The sequence below is a fragment of the Caretta caretta genome, chromosome 14 (genome assembly GCF_965140235.1).
Source record: "Caretta caretta isolate rCarCar2 chromosome 14, rCarCar1.hap1, whole genome shotgun sequence".
In the NCBI taxonomy this organism is placed as follows: domain Eukaryota; kingdom Metazoa; phylum Chordata; order Testudines; family Cheloniidae; genus Caretta; species Caretta caretta.
The window spans coordinates 9,553,816-9,572,836 of NC_134219.1; the positions used below are offsets into that span (position 1 = coordinate 9,553,816).

Sequence of the window (19,021 nt, forward strand, 5' to 3'; positions counted from 1 at the left end):
TATATTACTGTAGTTTATTACACAGATCATCCTACTTTTCGTATTATACAGCTTTAAGATTTGGATAGGGTGGATTTACTAAACTCAGAATGAGGTAATTTAATACATTTGAATACGGTTGAAAAATGAATATGGAATTATTCTGGAAATAGCTGTCACTATGACCAGAGGCTAAAAATCTGAATGTGCTTAAGTCATCTACATACAGAATTGATAATATTTGATGAAATATTGTTGTATTAGATAGCGTCCCATATAAGTCACAGCAGCATTCAAAACATTTAATTTGGGGCAGTTGGGCATCTTGAATAACTTCACTCAGTTTTTTTTCTCCCCAATATGGCCTGTGAGGCTCTAGAACTATTTATGAAGCCAGCAGGATAAATAAAAACTGATTTATAAAAATAAATTTAAAAAAATCAGCAGCAGCCTCTTCTACAGTTGGAGACAATATATTTTTCATTTCAGTTTATTCAGCTAGTTCAGTTCTGTGACTATTTCATTCAAATTAAAAACAGACAGGAAGCTGAAAAAGCAGGAAAGCTTGTTTTCCCTATTCCAATGTATGAATAAACCTAGGTATACGAAGATGACATCTACTTGTCCTAAAACACTGAAGGACATGGTGCACAGAAACATTCAGTTCAATTCACTAACTACAGATAATACTTCCTTAGTTTTAAATGCAGAACATATTTTGGTAAATTTTTATTCTTATGCACCTGGTATACTTGAAGTAGTTTTAATTTAAAAAGCTAGCTTTTTGCATTTTAAATTCTAATTTCCATCCAAGTATAGCTTGAGAAATCACAAGTTAAAAAAATAGGCTAGTAAATACAAAACGCATCATTCAGCATTTTCTAACATAAAAAAACAAAAATCAAGTATCTAATATATGTTATGCTACATAATTTCAAATATATATAGTGCGACTTCCAGGTTAGCAAAAAGTACCACCATATTTAGTGTAGAGGCTAAATTTCATTGTAAATCAACATGTTTAAACTGTTAATATCTTTAGAAAAATAGTTTAAAAATAAAATTGAAAAAAAATTAAAAATAGATTTAAATCAAGATTTCCTGATTTAAATTATGATTAAAAATGGTGATTTAAATGGCTTTGAGTTAAAAAAATAAAATCGACCCTAGAACACAGACTTTCTTGGGGTGCTTTGTCAGTGCATGACAAGTATTTCCTGAAATCCTCAAACTACTGATGTTTTAATAAGTACCCCAATTGCTTTAGTATTTACAAGACAATGCTTGCACTGACTTGTATATTACATCAGAATGAAAGAATGTTATAGTGCCAGACTGCATCATCATCAGAAAGATGAGGAATTGATTTTATATTTTTAAAATTGAAAGTTTAGTAGAGGGAGCAAAGCAAAACATTTTGGTGTTAGGACAAACAAATGTATTTTAAACTTGGATATTTTGCTTCAGTAAGGTTACAGAACAATCCTTGGAAACCAGAGATCCATCTGGCTTATTTCAAGCAAGCAATACTTATACAATACACAATTGTAAGCAAAACCAATTTAACTGGATTAGTGAATAAGCTAAGTGTTTAGTTACTGATTTACACAATTCCCAAAATAAGCTGATTTCAATGTAGCACATGTGCTTCATAACCAATTTTCAGCTAATATTTTGTAAAACTTTGCAAAGCATACTTTCCCTCAGAGGCCTATAAAGAAGAGTGCACAAGCACACCTGAATGATTCTCAGTTTGTGAAAAAGCTTCTCTAATGTTCTGGTTAGTCAAGAGTATTACAATCTTTCCATTGTCTGGCTCTGTTCCATAATTTATAGAACGCATAAAATTTCATAAACCATTAAACACAACCTAGAGAAATGTTTTAGCTGATCATCAATAGTTTTGCACTAAAGGAGAATATAAAGCCAGCATGAAGAACTAAATGTGACCTGCTCATCAGGATATACCATATCCCATAGCAAAAGAATTACTGTGGACGTTCATAAACAGGGTTAATGAAATTCAACCATATTCCTTCCTAAAATACTACAGTAGCTCAATGTCTAATTTAGGATAGGGAAGAAATTCATTCACTGGAATTGCACCTAAAACCTCAGAAGTACAATGTATGCTTTAGTCTCTTCCCATCATAGTTTCTACCAACTGCTTATATGTTATTCATTTGCTCTATAAATACAGATTTAATATTTTTGGATTGATAGAATATGGTGAAATTTTCTGTACTTATGATATCCATCAAATAAAACTGTTAAGCCTCTATTACAAATCTTATTCATTAGAGCATAGTGCACCAAATGCTTAATAGTACAAAATAGTCACAATGTCACCCATCTCAGAATACTGCTGGAACCAAAAAGCAAAATCTTTAGGGGTCTGCAACTGAACTATTAAGTGCAATTGTAATTACTGAGGCATCAAATACTTAGCGAAAGGAGTAGTGTTCATTGCGTATGTTGGGTGTGTGCAATATTAACAGCTGAAAGGAAACCCAACCCTTCCAATCTGGTACTGGAAAGTAAATAGAAAAAACTATATTAAAATGCAAGTCTGCATAAATTACTGATTTGGGGATTTTTATTTTCACTTCACCTATAAGTCAAATTCAAGTGAAATATATATTGTGCACATTCCAAAATGCTGACAGTTACTGGGACAGATATCAACTTACTTTCAGAGAAGTGTGATTTCTTGTATCAGCTACTGTCACAAAACACTAATTGAGAGATTAGATATTTTTAAATTGTTTGCTTGCAAAGAACTCTCAAATGCAAAAAGTAATCAGTTTCATCTCCCTCTCAAGTCTGAGAGTCTTTCAGTACAGCAGAAAGCAGCTTTATAAAAACAGGAGTATAACTATAAAACTACAGTAAGTTGCTCAAGATAGGTATAGGATGTGCAACTATTTTTAGCTATTTAAGAGACACTTTCATTTTCTTAAAGTTTCCAATGTTTTATACCTGAGCTGTTTAAAGTTGATCTGCACTGTAATTTGTTATAAAAAGTCAGTCCAGATACACTTCTTTGGAACTCAATTAAGCTATTAATTGGATATAGAAAACCAAAATAAAATTATGTTTCCTTTGGCCCACTGTTGGCCAATCTGTCAATAACTGTTTGCAGTTTATGGAGACAACATACTAGTTACCCGAATATCTGTTTTTCTACAACCATCACAATGTCAAAGTAAGCAGAAGTTTGTCACTCCAAGTTTTAGATTTGCTATGTTGAATTTCAAAGTTTTCCAAGTATGATGTGAGACCTTGCCAAGTAAGAGCTGACATCTCAAATACTTATATTGGAACAGGAAGATGCATACCTTACTCTATTTTAAATGTCTGCTGTACAAGATCAAAATGGGAACAAAATAAAGCTAATACTCTAAAGCAGTGGTGGACAACATGTGGCCCGTCAGCGTAATCTGCTGGCGGGCCACGACACAATTTGTTTACATTGACCACCTGAAGGCACAGCCGCCCACAGCTCCCAGTGGCCGTGGTTTGCCATTCCAAGCCAATGGGAGCTGCAGGAAGCGGCGCAGGACACAGGGACATGCTAATCACTGCTTCCCGCAGCTCCCATTGGCCAGGAACAGAGAACTGCGGCCACTGGGAGCTGCGGGCAGCTGGGCCTGCAGATGGTCAATGTAAACAAACTGTCTCATGGCCCGCCAGCAGATTATGCTGACGGGCCACATGTTGCCCACCACTGCTCTAAGGATCCAAATGCTTTTAAAAAAAATTAGATTCAAACCTTTAACTGTTTAGAAACTTTTAGCTCCACCTGCATGAATCTACACAAGTATGCTTTTCATAACTCCACATTTTAAGCTCAACTGTTTGCTTATTTCCACAATGCCAAACTGCAAAACTTACTAAACTTAGCTGGACATTCATTAAACCCACCATTTCATTGCTTAATACCATAACTTTTTTTTTTTTTTTTTCAAATGCACAGCAATAATTCCCACTGAGCAATAGTCATATATGATGTTCAGTTTAAGATCAGCCTCTTTTCTTCTCTGCATAAAAAAGATTTAAAATGCTTCTTTAAAGCAAAGTATTCCCCCCCACCCCACCCTGACTTGCTTCAGCAGTTCAAGCACTGCTGAGGAAAGCATATAAAATTTCAAAAAATGCATCTATGTGGGCTCAGATCAAACCCAGAAAGCCACAGACCAAAGGAGGTTTGTTTTTTTTCCCCAGCAGATGAGAATAGAGGGTTATGGTGGAAATCTTGCAATCTTTAATGAACAGCTTTCACTACAATAAGCACCATAAGAGAAGAAAAGGCCATTAAAGGTAATGAAATTAATAGGGCTGTCAATTAATCGCAGTTAACTCACGCAATTAACTCAAAAAATTAATTGCGAATAATTGCCATTTTAATCACACTGTTAAGCGATAAATACCAGCTGAAATGTATTAAATATTTCTGGATGTTTTTCTACATTGTCAAGTATATTGATTTCAATTACAACACAGAATACAAAGTGTACAGTTCTCCGTTATTTTTTATTACTATTTGCACTCTAAAAATAAGAAAGTGTTTTTCAGTTCACCTCATACAAGTACTGTAATGCAATCTCTATCATGAAAGTGCAACTTACAAATGTAGATTTTTTTTTGTTACATAACTGCACTCAAAACCAAAACAATATCAAACTTTAGTGCTTACAAGTCCACACAGTCCTACTTCTTGTTCAGCCAATCACGAAGACCAACAAGCTTATTTAACACTTTTGGGACATAACACTGCCTGCTTATTATTTACAATGTGACCTGAAAGTGAGAACAGGCATTCGCATGGCACTCTTGTAACCGGCATTGCAAGGTCTTTACGCGCCAGATATGCTAAGCTTTCATATATCCCTTCATGCTTCAGCCACCATTCCAGAGGACATGCTTCCATGCTCATGATGCTCATTAAAAAAATAATGCGTTATTAAAATTGTGACTGAACTTTTTGGGGGGAGCATCGTAGGTCTCCTGCTCTGTTTTACTCACATTCTGCCATATATTTCATGTTATAGCAGTCTCGGATGATGACCCAGCACATATTATTCATTTTAAAAACACTTTCACTGAAAATTTGACAAAACGTAAAGAAGGTACCAATGTGACATTTCTAAAGATAGCTACAGCACTCGACCAAGGTTTAAGAATCTGAAGTGCCTCCCAAAATCTGAGGGGACAATGTGTGGAGGAGCATGCTTTCAAAAGTCTTAAAAGAGCAACACTCGGATGCAGAAACTACAGAATCCACACCACCAAAAAAGAAAATCAACCTTCTGCTGGTGGCATCTGACTCAGATGATGAAAATGAACATGCATCAGTCTGTACTGCTTTAGATTGTTAGTGAGCAGAACCTGTCATCAGCATGGATGCACATCCTCTGGAATGGTGGTTGAAGCATGAAGGGAGATGAATCTTTAGCGCATTTGGCAGGTAAATATCTTGTGACAGTGGCTACAATAGTGCCATGTGAAAGCCTGTTCTCACTTTCAGGTGACATTGTAAACAAGATGCGGGGAGCATTATCTTCTGCAAATGTAACCGAACTTGTTTGTCTGAGCAATTGGCTGAACAAGCACTAGGACTGAGTGGACCTGTAGGCTCTAAAGTTTTACATTGTTTTAATTTTTGAATTCAAGTTTGGTTTTTTGTTTGGTTTTTTATATAATTCTACATTTGTAAATTCAACTTTCATGATAAAGACAATACACTACAGTACTTGCAATGGAGGGATTTGAAAAATACTATCTTTGTTTTTTTACAGTGCAAATATTTGTAAGCAAAAATAAATATAAAGTGACCACTGTGCCCTTTGTATTCTGTATTGTAACTGAAATCAATATATTTGAAAATGTATAAAAGATCCACAAATATTTAAATAAATAGCATTCTATTATTGTTTGATTGCGCGATTAATTTTTTTGATCACTTTTTTTGACAGTCCTAGAAATTAATTTTCTTTTATTAAGAGCACTGTAAAAGTAAATTACAGAGTTCTAAAATACAGGCACTTCAACATTTAAAAAGTTGTTAAATTCATTCAATGAAAAATTTAATTTCTTTTCATAAAGACCAGGAATAAAGGAACCTGTGAAAGCAGCAAGCAGCGCAAAAACTAATCACATGAAAAATGAGAATATTACAGTCAGAATCTTGCTAAATCTTCTCCACTGCTTAAACATATTTTCATGGATCAGCTGCTGACATTGCAACTCAGTTACGCGTAAGTTTATTTGTTTTTATTTTTTAAAAGCTAAAGAAGCTTAAGGTGCTTAAAATATAAACAGTAGAAATACTGGAAAGTCTAGCCCACAGAAAGCCAGATCCTTTGTAACCTTGTCTTTTATGCTCTCAATTTCTTATATTTTGTAAGTACTCAACCTATTAGAGTGCATACACATAAAATATTAATTGGATGCTACACTACACTCATGTGGCAGGTACTGCACCCTGTAATAATCACTCCCTTTTATCCTGTTCCCTCATTGACAGCCATACATGATTTATTGATAAAAATATGAGCAGGTAATACCTGTGAGACTCTTGCTCTCCCTTCATTTTCTCTACTTTTGATAACATGTCATCTACTTTGAACGTTTTCCTGTGGAAAAATAAAATGCATGAATAGTAGGTAATTTTCATTTTTAGAGGTATTTCCTTTACGTACAATATTAACTGAAATAAAAATTCTGATTATATTAAACAAATTTCAGTATACACATCAGTTTCTTCAAATATTGGTTTAACCGGCTGTTCTAACTTCTCCCTCCTAAGAAGAGGCCCGAGAAGTCAAAGACAACTGCTTGAAAAGCTGGACCTCAGTATCATAATCACAGGACTAATTACTAAACTATCAGAAATTAAAATGATAGAATTTTGTAGAGCAACACAATTTAATATTAAAACACTCTTCAATATCAGCAAGACAGCTAGATGGGGGTCCACTCAAACTTTGGTACAAATATGTCTGACTAAAGATGACATTTAATATTGTTTAGAAAAAAAATCAACCTCCTTACACTGATTGCCATCCCAACTATCAACATACAAATTTGCTCTCGGGTTGTCCCAAATTAACCATATACAAGGATTAGAAATGTGGTTACTATGTGGCAGAAGCAGGTCTATTTATATTTAATTCTTGAAAGATTATTTCTTTCCTCAACAAGGTGAATTCTGAACATAATACAAAGGGGACATTCACTAACAGACCAGTTGTAGGAATATTTTTCAGAGGAAAATGAGTTTACATCTTAAGGAATAATCACATTACATTTTTTCCCCTGTAAGGTATTAACATCAACCTATTCATCCTTTCTATCTTATATGATACAGTATTCAGCAATGGGCATTAAGCTGTAAACAACATTTCTGGGCAGAGGTTATTCAAAATTTTTCAGAATTAGTCTTCCAATTCTCTTTAATTCAGGAAGACTAAAGTTCCATCCTGGATTCCAGCAAGGTTCTTTAGATTGACTAGTACCAGACTCTCAGGATAAATGCACTTATCCACTCACTAACAGCAAGTGCAGCCCCGCTTTGCATTTCTCTTCCTAGTCTAAGCAAGACAGATGGAGAAGAAAAGAACACAGACCACAGGGAATGTTTTTCTACCCAGTACATGGTCTCTTACCATACAACAGGCAGTGAACAAGAAAGGTTTGTCTACACTAAGTTTGGGGTTTTTTTGCCAGAAGTTTCCTCCAGCAACAAAAATGGTCGAACCAACAGTCCAGACAGGGCTCCCAGATACCATATGAATTCCCAAGTTGTGTAACTGTTCAGAACAAGTCTACATGGCACAATAGTTAAAGCTCCAAGTAGATCTTATTGGTATGGCTGCACTCCTGCCCTTCCATTGCTACCACCAAAGAAGCTTACCTAATGGTTATCAACAGTGGGATATTTATGGCAAAACATAAATAAGGCCTAAGCAACAAGAGATGGGGTATAAAACCAGAAAGTCATTTTAAAGCAGTTAAATGAGCACTTTCTAGCTCTAAACTGATGCACAATAGAGATGCCTTTATAAAAAAGATTGGTGTCGAAACTGATTGAATCCTCATCTTCAAAGTCACAAAAAATATTCCCTTCAATGCTATAGGTTACACCAATACACCAGCAAGATTTTCCACATTTAGATTTAGAAAAGGCAATACTTGTATTACTGGTAGTCTTGTTTTGCTGACATTTCACTGACTAAAAGTCACCAATATTAATTCAGATGTTTGTTTATTTAAAACCTAATGTGAAGAAGGGAGACCAAAACATTAATTAAAAGGTAAGTGTGACTTGGCAGCTTATCAAACTATTACTTTGATTCTTAACTGAACTGTAACTAGTTTATTCAAGTCTTACTGACATTCAAATAGCATTTAAAAAATAAAAGCCTGCCATTTCAAAATGTAACAACTGGGCCAATGCAATATTTACGATACGAACAAGTGTATGAATTCCCTGAAAGTTGCCTTCATGTCCATAATTTTTATTTTGATAACTTGCAAGTATAGTTTAATACTATAATCTCAAGATACAACTTTTATTAACTTTAGAGTAGTTGTTTATCCTACTCCACTGCAAATTTCTCATCTCTTACTTCCTTTCTTTCTCCACTTGCCTTTCTGAAACATTTAAAAATTTAATTTATTAAGGAGCTCTACACTGGCAGTGTCATATTTATTAAAATACTGCCAAAAATAAAGCTATTTAAAACTTTATATGAAGTTCCAGCTTGTAAAAAATTTCAGCGGCTCATGCTTTGATTTATGTTAAACTGCTCACTTATTTGAGTGATTGTTTAGCTAAAAATAGATTCACGTTACTAGCAAACCCACAACAAAGTGATAATATAGGTCATGCAACTCTCCACATACAAACTGACTCTCTCGTATGCTGCTGACACTGGGTAGAAAAGCAAACCACTACTTTTTTGAAATAATTAATTTTAGACCATGGAATAGGAGATGTTCCACTCAAACTAAGGCTCAGTAACAAAAGCAACTTTTTTCAACAGTGCTTCAACTATAGTTACTAAATAATAGTCACCACATTCTCAGGTGAGGGATTACCAAAACTAGCACGGATATATTAAGCTTTGGGGGAAGAGGGGTTTTTTTTTGTTTTTTTTTTAAAAGAGGAATTAATTAAAAAAACAAAACCCACAACCCTGAAACCAACAGTGAAGAAATTAACAGTAATCAGATTTGGCATGTGTGTTACATAAGCATACCTTAACTTGTAATAATTAAAATCAGCTACTATTCTGGAGAATCTTTAGAATAGTCCTAGGGATTATCTGGAATTACAATCCAGTGAGCCTTACATCATACCAGACAGAGCAGTAATAAAAAAAAATTAAATTATTAAACACCTAGATGAACATAAGGACAAACTAGCATAACTACCGTAAATGAAAATTATCTCTCTCCAGTGTACTAGAACTCTTAGCATATCAACAAAATACTGGATAAGGAGAATCAATAAATTTATTTCAACTTCCAAGAAGCCTTTGACAGAATCTATTAAGAAAACTAAGGCCTTGACTACAGTTGGAAACAGTCCCTGTTTGGCAATCAGTGAAGCAGCACCATTACTAACCCAAATGTGGACAAGGGCATGCAGGGTTTGCGTACAATCAAGGTTTACCCCTACTTGTAATTGAGATTTCAAGCAGTGAAAACCTTGACATGCCCTTGTCTACACTGGTACAAGCCAATACCAATTGCTGAATGAGGGCTATTCCTCAGCCTAGACAAAGCCTTAGCAATCATGGCTCAAGAACAAAGTTTTGTCATTGGTTAGAAAATGGCTAAGTGAAAGGGAAGGAATAAATGATCAATTTTCAAGTCATCAGAAGGTTAATAATGAGATGCCCCAGGTAGCTGTACTAGGACTGATGTTTAACATATTTATTAAAGATAGGGAAAAACTGAAAGACTGAAGTAGCAACATTTGCATATGACAAAAGTACATTAGTCAATGCAAGAGAAAACACTGGTAATTCTGAGGGACGCAACAAAGCTGGTGAAGGGGCAATATGATAAATGAAATCCAATGTTGACAAATGCAACGTAGTACATATTTAAAATTATCTGAACTCTTAACACATTGTTAGATTTTAAACCATAGAACTCAGGAAAAAAGTATCTACTCAATACACAGAGATAGGCAAAAAACAAAACATCACGATGCTTAAAAAATGCGGTAGAATATAACTTTGAAATATGCCATATGCATATATTGCTATAATATCGATGATATAACTTCACTTTAAGTACTGTTCTGGTCACCCTGTCAAAGAGATGGCAAAAAACAGAAGAGGTCCAGAGATAGACAAAGACAATGATTAGAGTCATGGGAGACTTTCATAAAAGGAAAGTGAGAGAAGAGATGAACTAGATTTGTGTCTATGTTGGACATTACATAACATGATAATCACAGCTGAAATATTTGAAGACTAAAATATGTCACATTGCCATTGCAATGATTTTGTCATAATATGCAAGATTTTCAGTGTACCACCATTTACTGATGCTTGCAATACAGTAACTTAAGTGTCTCCCCCCAGTCAAGCAGCACACACTTAACAAGGTAATAAGAATCAAAATAGTAGGGTGCCTCAATATTAAAGCACAAGTTTCTCCAAACATCTTTAATATTAACATTTTCACAATAAGAATTGCTAACCAAAACCGACTTAGTCCACTTATCTTACCAACTTGGTCACCCTTCTGTACTAAATACATCATCACAAAATACGTATTTAATGAAATACCAATTTATCCTCAATATATAGATATGCAACAACAGCACGACCTTTTGGGTTCATTTTTTTCAAAGGCAAAATTTTTAACACTCACCACAAACTTGAAAATAGTTCGAAAACTAGAAAAATTCATGCTCACTGTCTAAACTACTGCCTGGGGAAACAGGGAAAGCCAGTTCTGTCAAAAAACCCACCAAAATATTTTTTTCTGGATTACATGCACAGAATAAAAATTTGTATCTGACACTGTAATAAGACTAGGATGAAAATGTTACAGTTCAAAAAAGATTAAAAAACAACAAAATAAAATGCAAAATTACATCAAAGCAAAGCTTTACTGAAAACTTCATTTCTGACATGAGTTTCTCTCCTCCTGAATAACCTACAGTGTAAGTGATTTAGTTACAATTTGTCCGGCATTTTTTGAGATATTTTGAGAGACCAGGGATATTGAGAGTGGAGATGATTATTACTGTGGTATGTAAATATATCATATACAGTTGCAGATGTTGCTTTATATTGATAACAATTATATATTATTGTAAATACCCAGAGCAATTAATAGGCTTTTTAAATAAAAAAAATTGCTATGCATTAAAAAAAATCACTTGAGAAAATTAAGTATTTACTATATATGCATTGTGACTTATAATAGCTAAAAGAAATGGGTCATGAGATAGCTTTTCCATAAGTACCATTTCTCAAGAATTAATGAATCCACTAAAATTTTCATCATGCTCAAGCTGTGTACAAATTCCCCACATAGAAGCCTCAGTCAATGAGATTTTCCATTCCCCCATTCATAAAAAAAATCCTTTCAAGCTTCTTGCTCCCTGCAATCAGTGTCTGATGTACTGAGTAGGTAGTACATAAAGCTCTTAGTAAGAGCTTAATTGGTTGTACAGATTCCTGTTGAATAAACAGTGGCAATTAGGGTCTGGCCTACATGTTTGCCAGTACAGATATACTGGCAGAGGTATACCAGCAATTCTCGCACTGGAGATGCCATTTATACCAGCAAAAGAGTTCTTTTAAACCAGTTCTTTGAATGGAGTAAGCTATACTGGCAAAAGGACTTTTTTGCTGATATAAAGTGCATGTACACGAGGGCTTTTGCCAGCACAGCTATGTTGGTCAGGAAAGGGGAAAAAAAGTCACCACTCCTGACACACACTGCTGTGCTGGCAAAAGTTTAAGTTTAGATCAGGTCTAACAAGAGACCCATCAGCAAGATTTGGGGGGAAATGCATTTGTGGATTTAGCAGTTTAGCTGAAAAAACATTTTCCTTGAATATTCAGAAATACTGTGTAAATCTACTTCAACTGTTGTATTACATTTGTTTTCTTTACAAAGTAAAGAGTATTAAACAGCTTTGCTTCTCCATTTTTCCTACATCTAATTACTGACTTGATTTCAATGGAGCAGATTACTTTCAGAAAACCTGAACTTTTAGTTATTATAAATGAAATGGCCACTAACATATTCACTACATATGGAAACAACAGCTGTCAAAGTAGATTTCTAGATTTGAAAAGATGGTATATTTTACCCATTAATTAAGGTTAGTAAAGAAATATTTTTTCAAATAGAGAATCTGGGCATTACTTATCCAGCTGAGGAAAGAGAAATTTCCTATTATGGAAGACAGCAGCAAATAATGCTTAATGTACATGCAAAACATCACTTGTGGTTGCTTGGCAACAAACAAGAGGCATCTGAAAAAAACCAAACAAGTTTCAGGTAATGGAGGGGAGACATTTTAACTATCCAGAATGAAAACACATGATAATTTTCACAACACAAATCTGTTCTTGCATATGGTATAGTTTGCTTGATATATCCACTAGATACCGATATGATTTAGGCTGAGACATGGCAGTCTTTGGTACAGGACAGGTTGCTTGAATAGCCATTGGAGAACTTGCTGGAAAAGGAGAATGGCAGTTTGAAACTATGAGCTAGCCCCCTAGGTCCAAAGCAGTCTGAAGAAACAGTGAACATCATTTCTTAAGTCTGGCTTTGTGCCAATTCGAACAATTAAGGGGAAGAGTCAAGATAAACTATCCAAACCACTGTAGTAACTGTAATGAGAAATTTTTAAAAAAGTAGCTGCAAGTTAACTCATGACAGGAAGTCAGAACATGCTTTCAGCTCATCCCCTATTGGGAGTCAATAATTTCCTTTTAAGAAGGAAGAACAGGTTGTAGGTGCAGATTTAAAAAAAAAAAAAAAAAAAAAAAAAAACTATCTTCCATTCACTGGCAATAAGTGGAAATGACCCCTACAATCCTCAAGGGCAAGGAAATTACATTAAATGCTGATTATTAACTAAAACAAAATAAGAGAATGTGGAATACAGCCTACTCACAGAATTTGCACTTTATATTTTTTGTTGGATCAAATACAAGTCTGTCCTCATTGGTTGCCAATTTTATTTACTGCCTACACAACATCCACTCAATGTGAAGCAGCAGTTAAAAAAGCGAACAATGTTAGGAATCATGAAGGGATACATAGTAAGACAGAAAGTATCATATTGCCTCTATATAAATCCATTGTACACCCACATTTGGAATACCGCATGCAGATGGGGTCGTCCCATCTCAAAAAGATATACTGGAATTGGAAAAGGTTCAGAAAAGGACAACAAACAGTATTAGCAGTATGGAATGGCTTCCATATGAGGAGAGATTAATAAGACTCAGACTTTTCAGCTTGGAAAAGAGACGACTAAGGGGGGATATGATAGACATCTATAAAATCATGCATGGTGTGGAGGAAGTAAATAAGGAAGTGTTATTTACTCCTCATAACACAAGAGCTAGGGGTCACCAAATGAAATTAATAGGCAGTGGGTTTAAAAACAAACAAAAGGAAGTATTTTTTTTCACACAATGCACAGTCAAGCTGTGGAACTCCTTGCCAGAGGATGTTGTGAAAGCCAAGACTATAACAGGGTTCAAAAAAAACTAGATAAGTTCATGGAGGATAAGCCCATCAATGGCTATTAACCAGGATGGACAGGGATGATGTCCCTAGCCTCTGTTTGCCAGAAGGTGGGAATGGGCAACAGGGGATGGATCACTTGATGATTACCTGTTCTGTTCATTCCCTCTGGGGCACCTGGCATTGGCCGCTGTCGGAAGACTGGATAGTGGCCTAGATGGACCTTTGGTCTGACCCACTATGGCCATTCTTATGTTTTATAACTATTCTTTAAATACCCACCATTACTAATGTTCCATTCCACACTAATACTTTTTTCAAACAATTCAAACTTATTATAATATCTTAATGGATTAACCAGTAAAATTTTTGGCTGCTAACTATCAATAGAATAGTGAATGATTTGCTGTTTGACTAAGGAAATAATTATAACCACCAAACATTTTGTGCCTTTCATCCAGAGAACTCTAAGGACTTCAGTCTTCAACTATAGAACTGCAGATATCCTTTACCAAGAGGAGCTATTAGTTTGCCATATGTTAAAAACAGAAACCCTGTATTGAATCATATGCAACTCAATGTAACCATTTCAAAGAAAAGATATGGTTCTAAAGCCTTTATATTTAAAAAGAATCTTAAAAATAAAGCTAGAGCATTAATTTTAACTGACTGTTGCACTAAATGGCTTTCAAAACAATTACAGAAAAGTAACGCTGATTTAGTTTCCTACATAAGCAGCTTAAGCAGAATTCCCAACATGCTCATTTAGCTAACCTGGCAGTGTTCTTTAGAAAAATATACATTGATTATCTAAGTCAGAACTTAGATAAGATTCAAGTAATAAAGAATAATTGGTTTTAGAACCTTGGAAATTGGGCCTTCATCCATCTATCTCTTGTCAAAGGTTACTGCCAACAACTTTATTGAGAATTTAGGCCCAGATCCTGCACATGCTTAACTTGCATATTTAAGTATTCCTAATGAAGACAATGGGAATATTCCCATGCATAAAGTTAAGCATGTGCTGAACTGTTGGCAGGATGAGGTTCATCATTACAAAAACAATTCAGTTTATAAACATGCACTTTTCCCTTGCAAACTATTTCAAAACTGAGTTGGTGTGAATCTTATAACAACTTCAAGAATGCCTAATGCCTCACACTACATCTGAAAAGACCGATTTACAGTGCAAAATAGAAATGGAGCAATGGGAGAGAATAATCAGTTAACATTCAAATATTAGGAATAGCTTCCGAACAGAATAAAATTACCTTTTGATATTTGTTCGGGAGTTTCTGTGGGACATGTACGTGAGAGTTCTGTGCAAAAATATTGGCTGCAAAGAAATGGAAAAATAATTAAAATGCTTAAGTTGGAGAGTCCTACAAATTCAAAGTGAAGAAATAGACTAAGATCAACAATTACTTACTGCTATGAGATTCCGGGTACGTAGAAATCTATATATCTGTGTTGGTTCTATAGGAAAGAAAGAGACATTATCTGGTGCATCTTATACCCCACAAAAAAAATTAAGCTTACAAGCAAATATACAGACAATTCTAAATAGTTTTTAGTAGGTGCTGTTAAAGTTAAATATACATTAAGTGAAACCTATGTGACAACTGGGATGTATAAATCATAATTCAGATTAACAGAAGTTTAAGTATCCACTTGTTATCTGTAACATGATCAACATTTTATTCACTGTACTACACTATAGCATATATCAACTATTGGAACTCTGATCTACCTTTGATTTTTCATGAAAAGATGTAGCCCCTGTTACACCTTAGAGCCTTTAGAAGGTGAGCAGAGGCAGAAAACTGCTAATTATTAAAGTAATCCCAAAGCATTCTTTAACACTAAGCAAGTTTTCTCCCTGCCCAATCTATAATGTCTGATATATAGCTTAGTCTGCTATTAATGTATCAGACAACTTGAGATTGTTTTACTTTGCTGTGAAGTACGAAGACATCACTTGTGAATAATTACATGCCAAAAGAGTGTCTTAATGCAGAGTGGCAATCATAATGACCTATGAAACTTACACATGTACAAAAATGCTTGATATAAATGGTTTTAGGCCAGGACAGAAATGTCAGAAAGCTCACAGGATGGGAAAATGTTAACTTTAGTAAATTAACCACCATTTCAACAGCAAGTTGTCTTTACCATAACTTAGCACTGATTGGTGACAGTGGGTCTATGGTCTATTACTCTATAATCATGCTGGATACTAACTTTTTTGATATAATGACTGGTAGCCACCAGTCAAGAAACTAAGCCTTATCTACATGAGAAGATACACTGGTCAAACTACAGGTGTCATTTTAAACCAACTCAAGAGGCTACACAAAGAACTCTTCTTTCAGTTTAGGTTAAGTCAATTAAGAATCAGTTTAAGATAAACAGGTATAAGCCACTTAAATTGGTGAATATTCTTATTTCAGTTTAACACAAATGGGGAAATACGGAGCAAACTGGAGTGCGTGAAATGAGCGGAAAATTCCTATACAACTCGTATTTCCCACTCTGTCCCCCACAAGATTATTTTTAAAAGTAAGGGAGCCGGCCATCTCAATATTTTAATATAAGATTTAGCTGCTTATTTTTATATTCATGACACACCTAATTTGTTCTAGTGACTGGCAATTATATTGTGATTTAATGAATTTTGAAAATAGCAAATGAACAAGAAGGACGGTGCACTACAGAAAGTATTCTGGTCATTTATTTTCACAAATGTAATTCAGTTTTACTTATAAGTACTTTATTTTAAAAATCAGTTCCACATAAAACCTTAAGGAATCTCAGTCCTGAATTCTGCACAGCCCAACTGAGAAACTGAAAGATTTCACTTTGTGTTAATTATAAACAGTGATAAAAATAAAGGTTTTACTATGCTTAGGACCAAGTTAAAAAACAGAACAGAAGGAAAAAGATTACGGATATATCATAGAAAATAAAAATGTTTTATGGTCTTCATTCCTTTAAGAGAATCTTTAACACCTTAGCAACCCAAAAGTAAAAAATAACTACCACGCAGAAAGACACAAGAAAACCAAGTGCTGTCTCAAAGATTTAATATTTCATTTAAAAACAGACTATGACTTATTGAATTTAAACTCTGACTTCCTACAGGAATGAGTGAGGAGTGAAAAAACACACATTATAGCAATACTTTATTAGACACTTTCCCAAGAATACCTATTAAACCACATATATTCCACAATCCTATCATACTGTCAAGTCAAAATGAAAAATAAGTTATCCTCTTCAATTAGATTACCTTCAAAAAGAAAATCCACACAAGTGTTCATGACATACACAACTGCTAGATTATACATAAATCCTAATAATAATAGTATTTCTTTACTGTATCATTTTCACATTAGTGCTATAAAACTGAATTCACAAGTAGACATTCTAGTATACCTTATACAGTACTACTTATTTCTACTCATTACATGCCCAAATTTAAAGCCATCTTCTCAAGTAGTTAGAGCAGGGACTAGGCTCAAGTATTCTGGGTTATATTCTGAGTCCTGCCATGGATCACTTGTGATCCTGAGCAAGTCACTTAATCCTCCCTACATCACTTGACCTAATGCAGTATTTACATTCCCTCCGTCTTCATTGATGGGGTTAATTAGCAGTTGTAAAGAATTTTTAGTCAATGATCTCAAGACTCCCCACAAAAAACATTAAAATGCTAACTACTATGTATTACAAATAACTGCAGTGGTGACAAGCTCATCCCAAAACCATCTCTGGATTTAATATTTTAATTTTCCTTCAAACCATGTAGACTGCAGGGCTTGGGATACTAGGACACAATGTAAAAGTTAATTATTATCCTGGGTATTCGGACCAAGCTTCTGTGAGGAACTGTATCCTGCATCCAAAGTGACTCCCTGCCTACCTGGAACCACCGGGGGGGGGGGGGGCTGAGAGAGGGAGGGCGGCGACTTAAATTTCAAACTTAAAATAACCCAGTAAAATTCGGTTTTGCACAGAAGAGCAAAATTAAGTTAACTGAGGCTCACAGTCTTTCCTTAACAGCCTGAGACGCAAAAATCACCAAAAAGGAGCAATAACCGAAGGGGCGCAAATACCCCCTCCCTCCCGCCCAAGAAGCGTCCTCGGGCTGGGTAAGAGGGAACATAAAATCACCTTTGAAATCTTCCCATTTCAACCATTTCCCAGAGGCCAAAGGCAACGCCAGGAAAGCGCTTCAGTAGAGGACGGGTACAAATGCGCCGTCCCCCGAAAGGGGCCCCGAATCTGAACGAAGCGCCTGCCACTTCGGGCTTACCCGCACCCCAGCCACCCCCGATCTCCGCTTCCGCTCCATGCGACGAACCTCTCTAGCCCCCAGACCTTCCTCCCTCCGGGAAGTCCGGCCCCGAGCTCACCTCCCGCCCCACGCCCTACCCCACGGCGTGATCTCGTTTCCTTCCCCCCGACATCCCCCTTTACCCGCCTCCCTGCGCCCCGTTCTCGCCTGTGCGAACCCCCAGAGCCTCCCCTTCCCCCAGCCCCTCCCTCTCCCTTCCTGCGGCCGCTCCCGGTGCTCACTCTCGAAGGCCTGCAGGAAGAGCTCGTGGTCGGCCTGGATCTGCTCCATCTTCGGCTTCTTCACAGGGGGCAGCGCTGCAGCCGCCGCCGCAGCAGCCGAGGAGGCCGAGGAGCCCCCCGAGTAACCGCTTCCTCCGCCGCCGCCGCCTCCGGGAACGCCACCGGATTTACCGCCCGGAGCCGCGGCAGCCGCGGAGCCCCCGAACCCCCCGCCGCCGCCTCCTCCTCCTCCTCCGCCGCCTCCTCCTCCGGCGGCACCGCCAGCGGAGCCCGAGCTGGGCCCCGCGCCTCCACCGTGCTTCTGAGGAGCCATGGGCCTCACCCCAGAGCGGGCACCGGCGGACCGGAGACCGAGCGAGGAGGGAGGGGGGCGGCTGGGGCGGGCGGGGTAAGGACGGGGGAGGGGAAGCACTGAGCTCCAACTCCTCTAAGTCTCCTCCGCTCCGTTCTCCTCAGCCCTACGGGCGACCAGCCGAACCCGACGCCGACACTCCGCCCGCCTCCCTCGCATGCCCATTCGCTCCGAGGATGGCGCCGCACCGACGGATTGGCCAACGGTAGTCCCGCCCCTGCGTGACGCAGAGATGGTTCTGGAAGAGTTTGGTTGGTCGGTGCGCTTCGCCGCTCGGTGCTTTCCCCCTCCCCCTCCTTTGAACTGAATTCGCGGGAAAGGGCCGCTCTTTCCCCCTCGCTCTCCGAACCGCGGGGCATGGTGGGT

At 36.9% G+C, this 19,021-nt stretch overlaps 1 protein-coding gene across 1 annotated transcript in view; it reads right to left on the reverse strand.

Annotated features, from left to right (window-relative positions):
* The window catches only part of SUZ12 (SUZ12 polycomb repressive complex 2 subunit), a 51,282-nt gene extending 32,478 nt beyond the window's left edge, over positions 1-18,804 (reverse strand). Inside the window, exons 1-4 of the mRNA XM_048819263.2 lie at positions 18,304-18,804; positions 15,155-15,201; positions 14,997-15,061; positions 6,546-6,614 (exon numbers count right to left, since the gene is read on the reverse strand). Coding sequence (XP_048675220.2) covers positions 6,546-6,614; positions 14,997-15,061; positions 15,155-15,201; positions 18,304-18,616 — 494 coding nt within the window. The 5' untranslated portion in view covers positions 18,617-18,804. The remainder of the gene's footprint in view (positions 1-6,545; positions 6,615-14,996; positions 15,062-15,154; positions 15,202-18,303) is intronic.
* Positions 18,805-19,021: the final 217 nt, after the last annotated feature.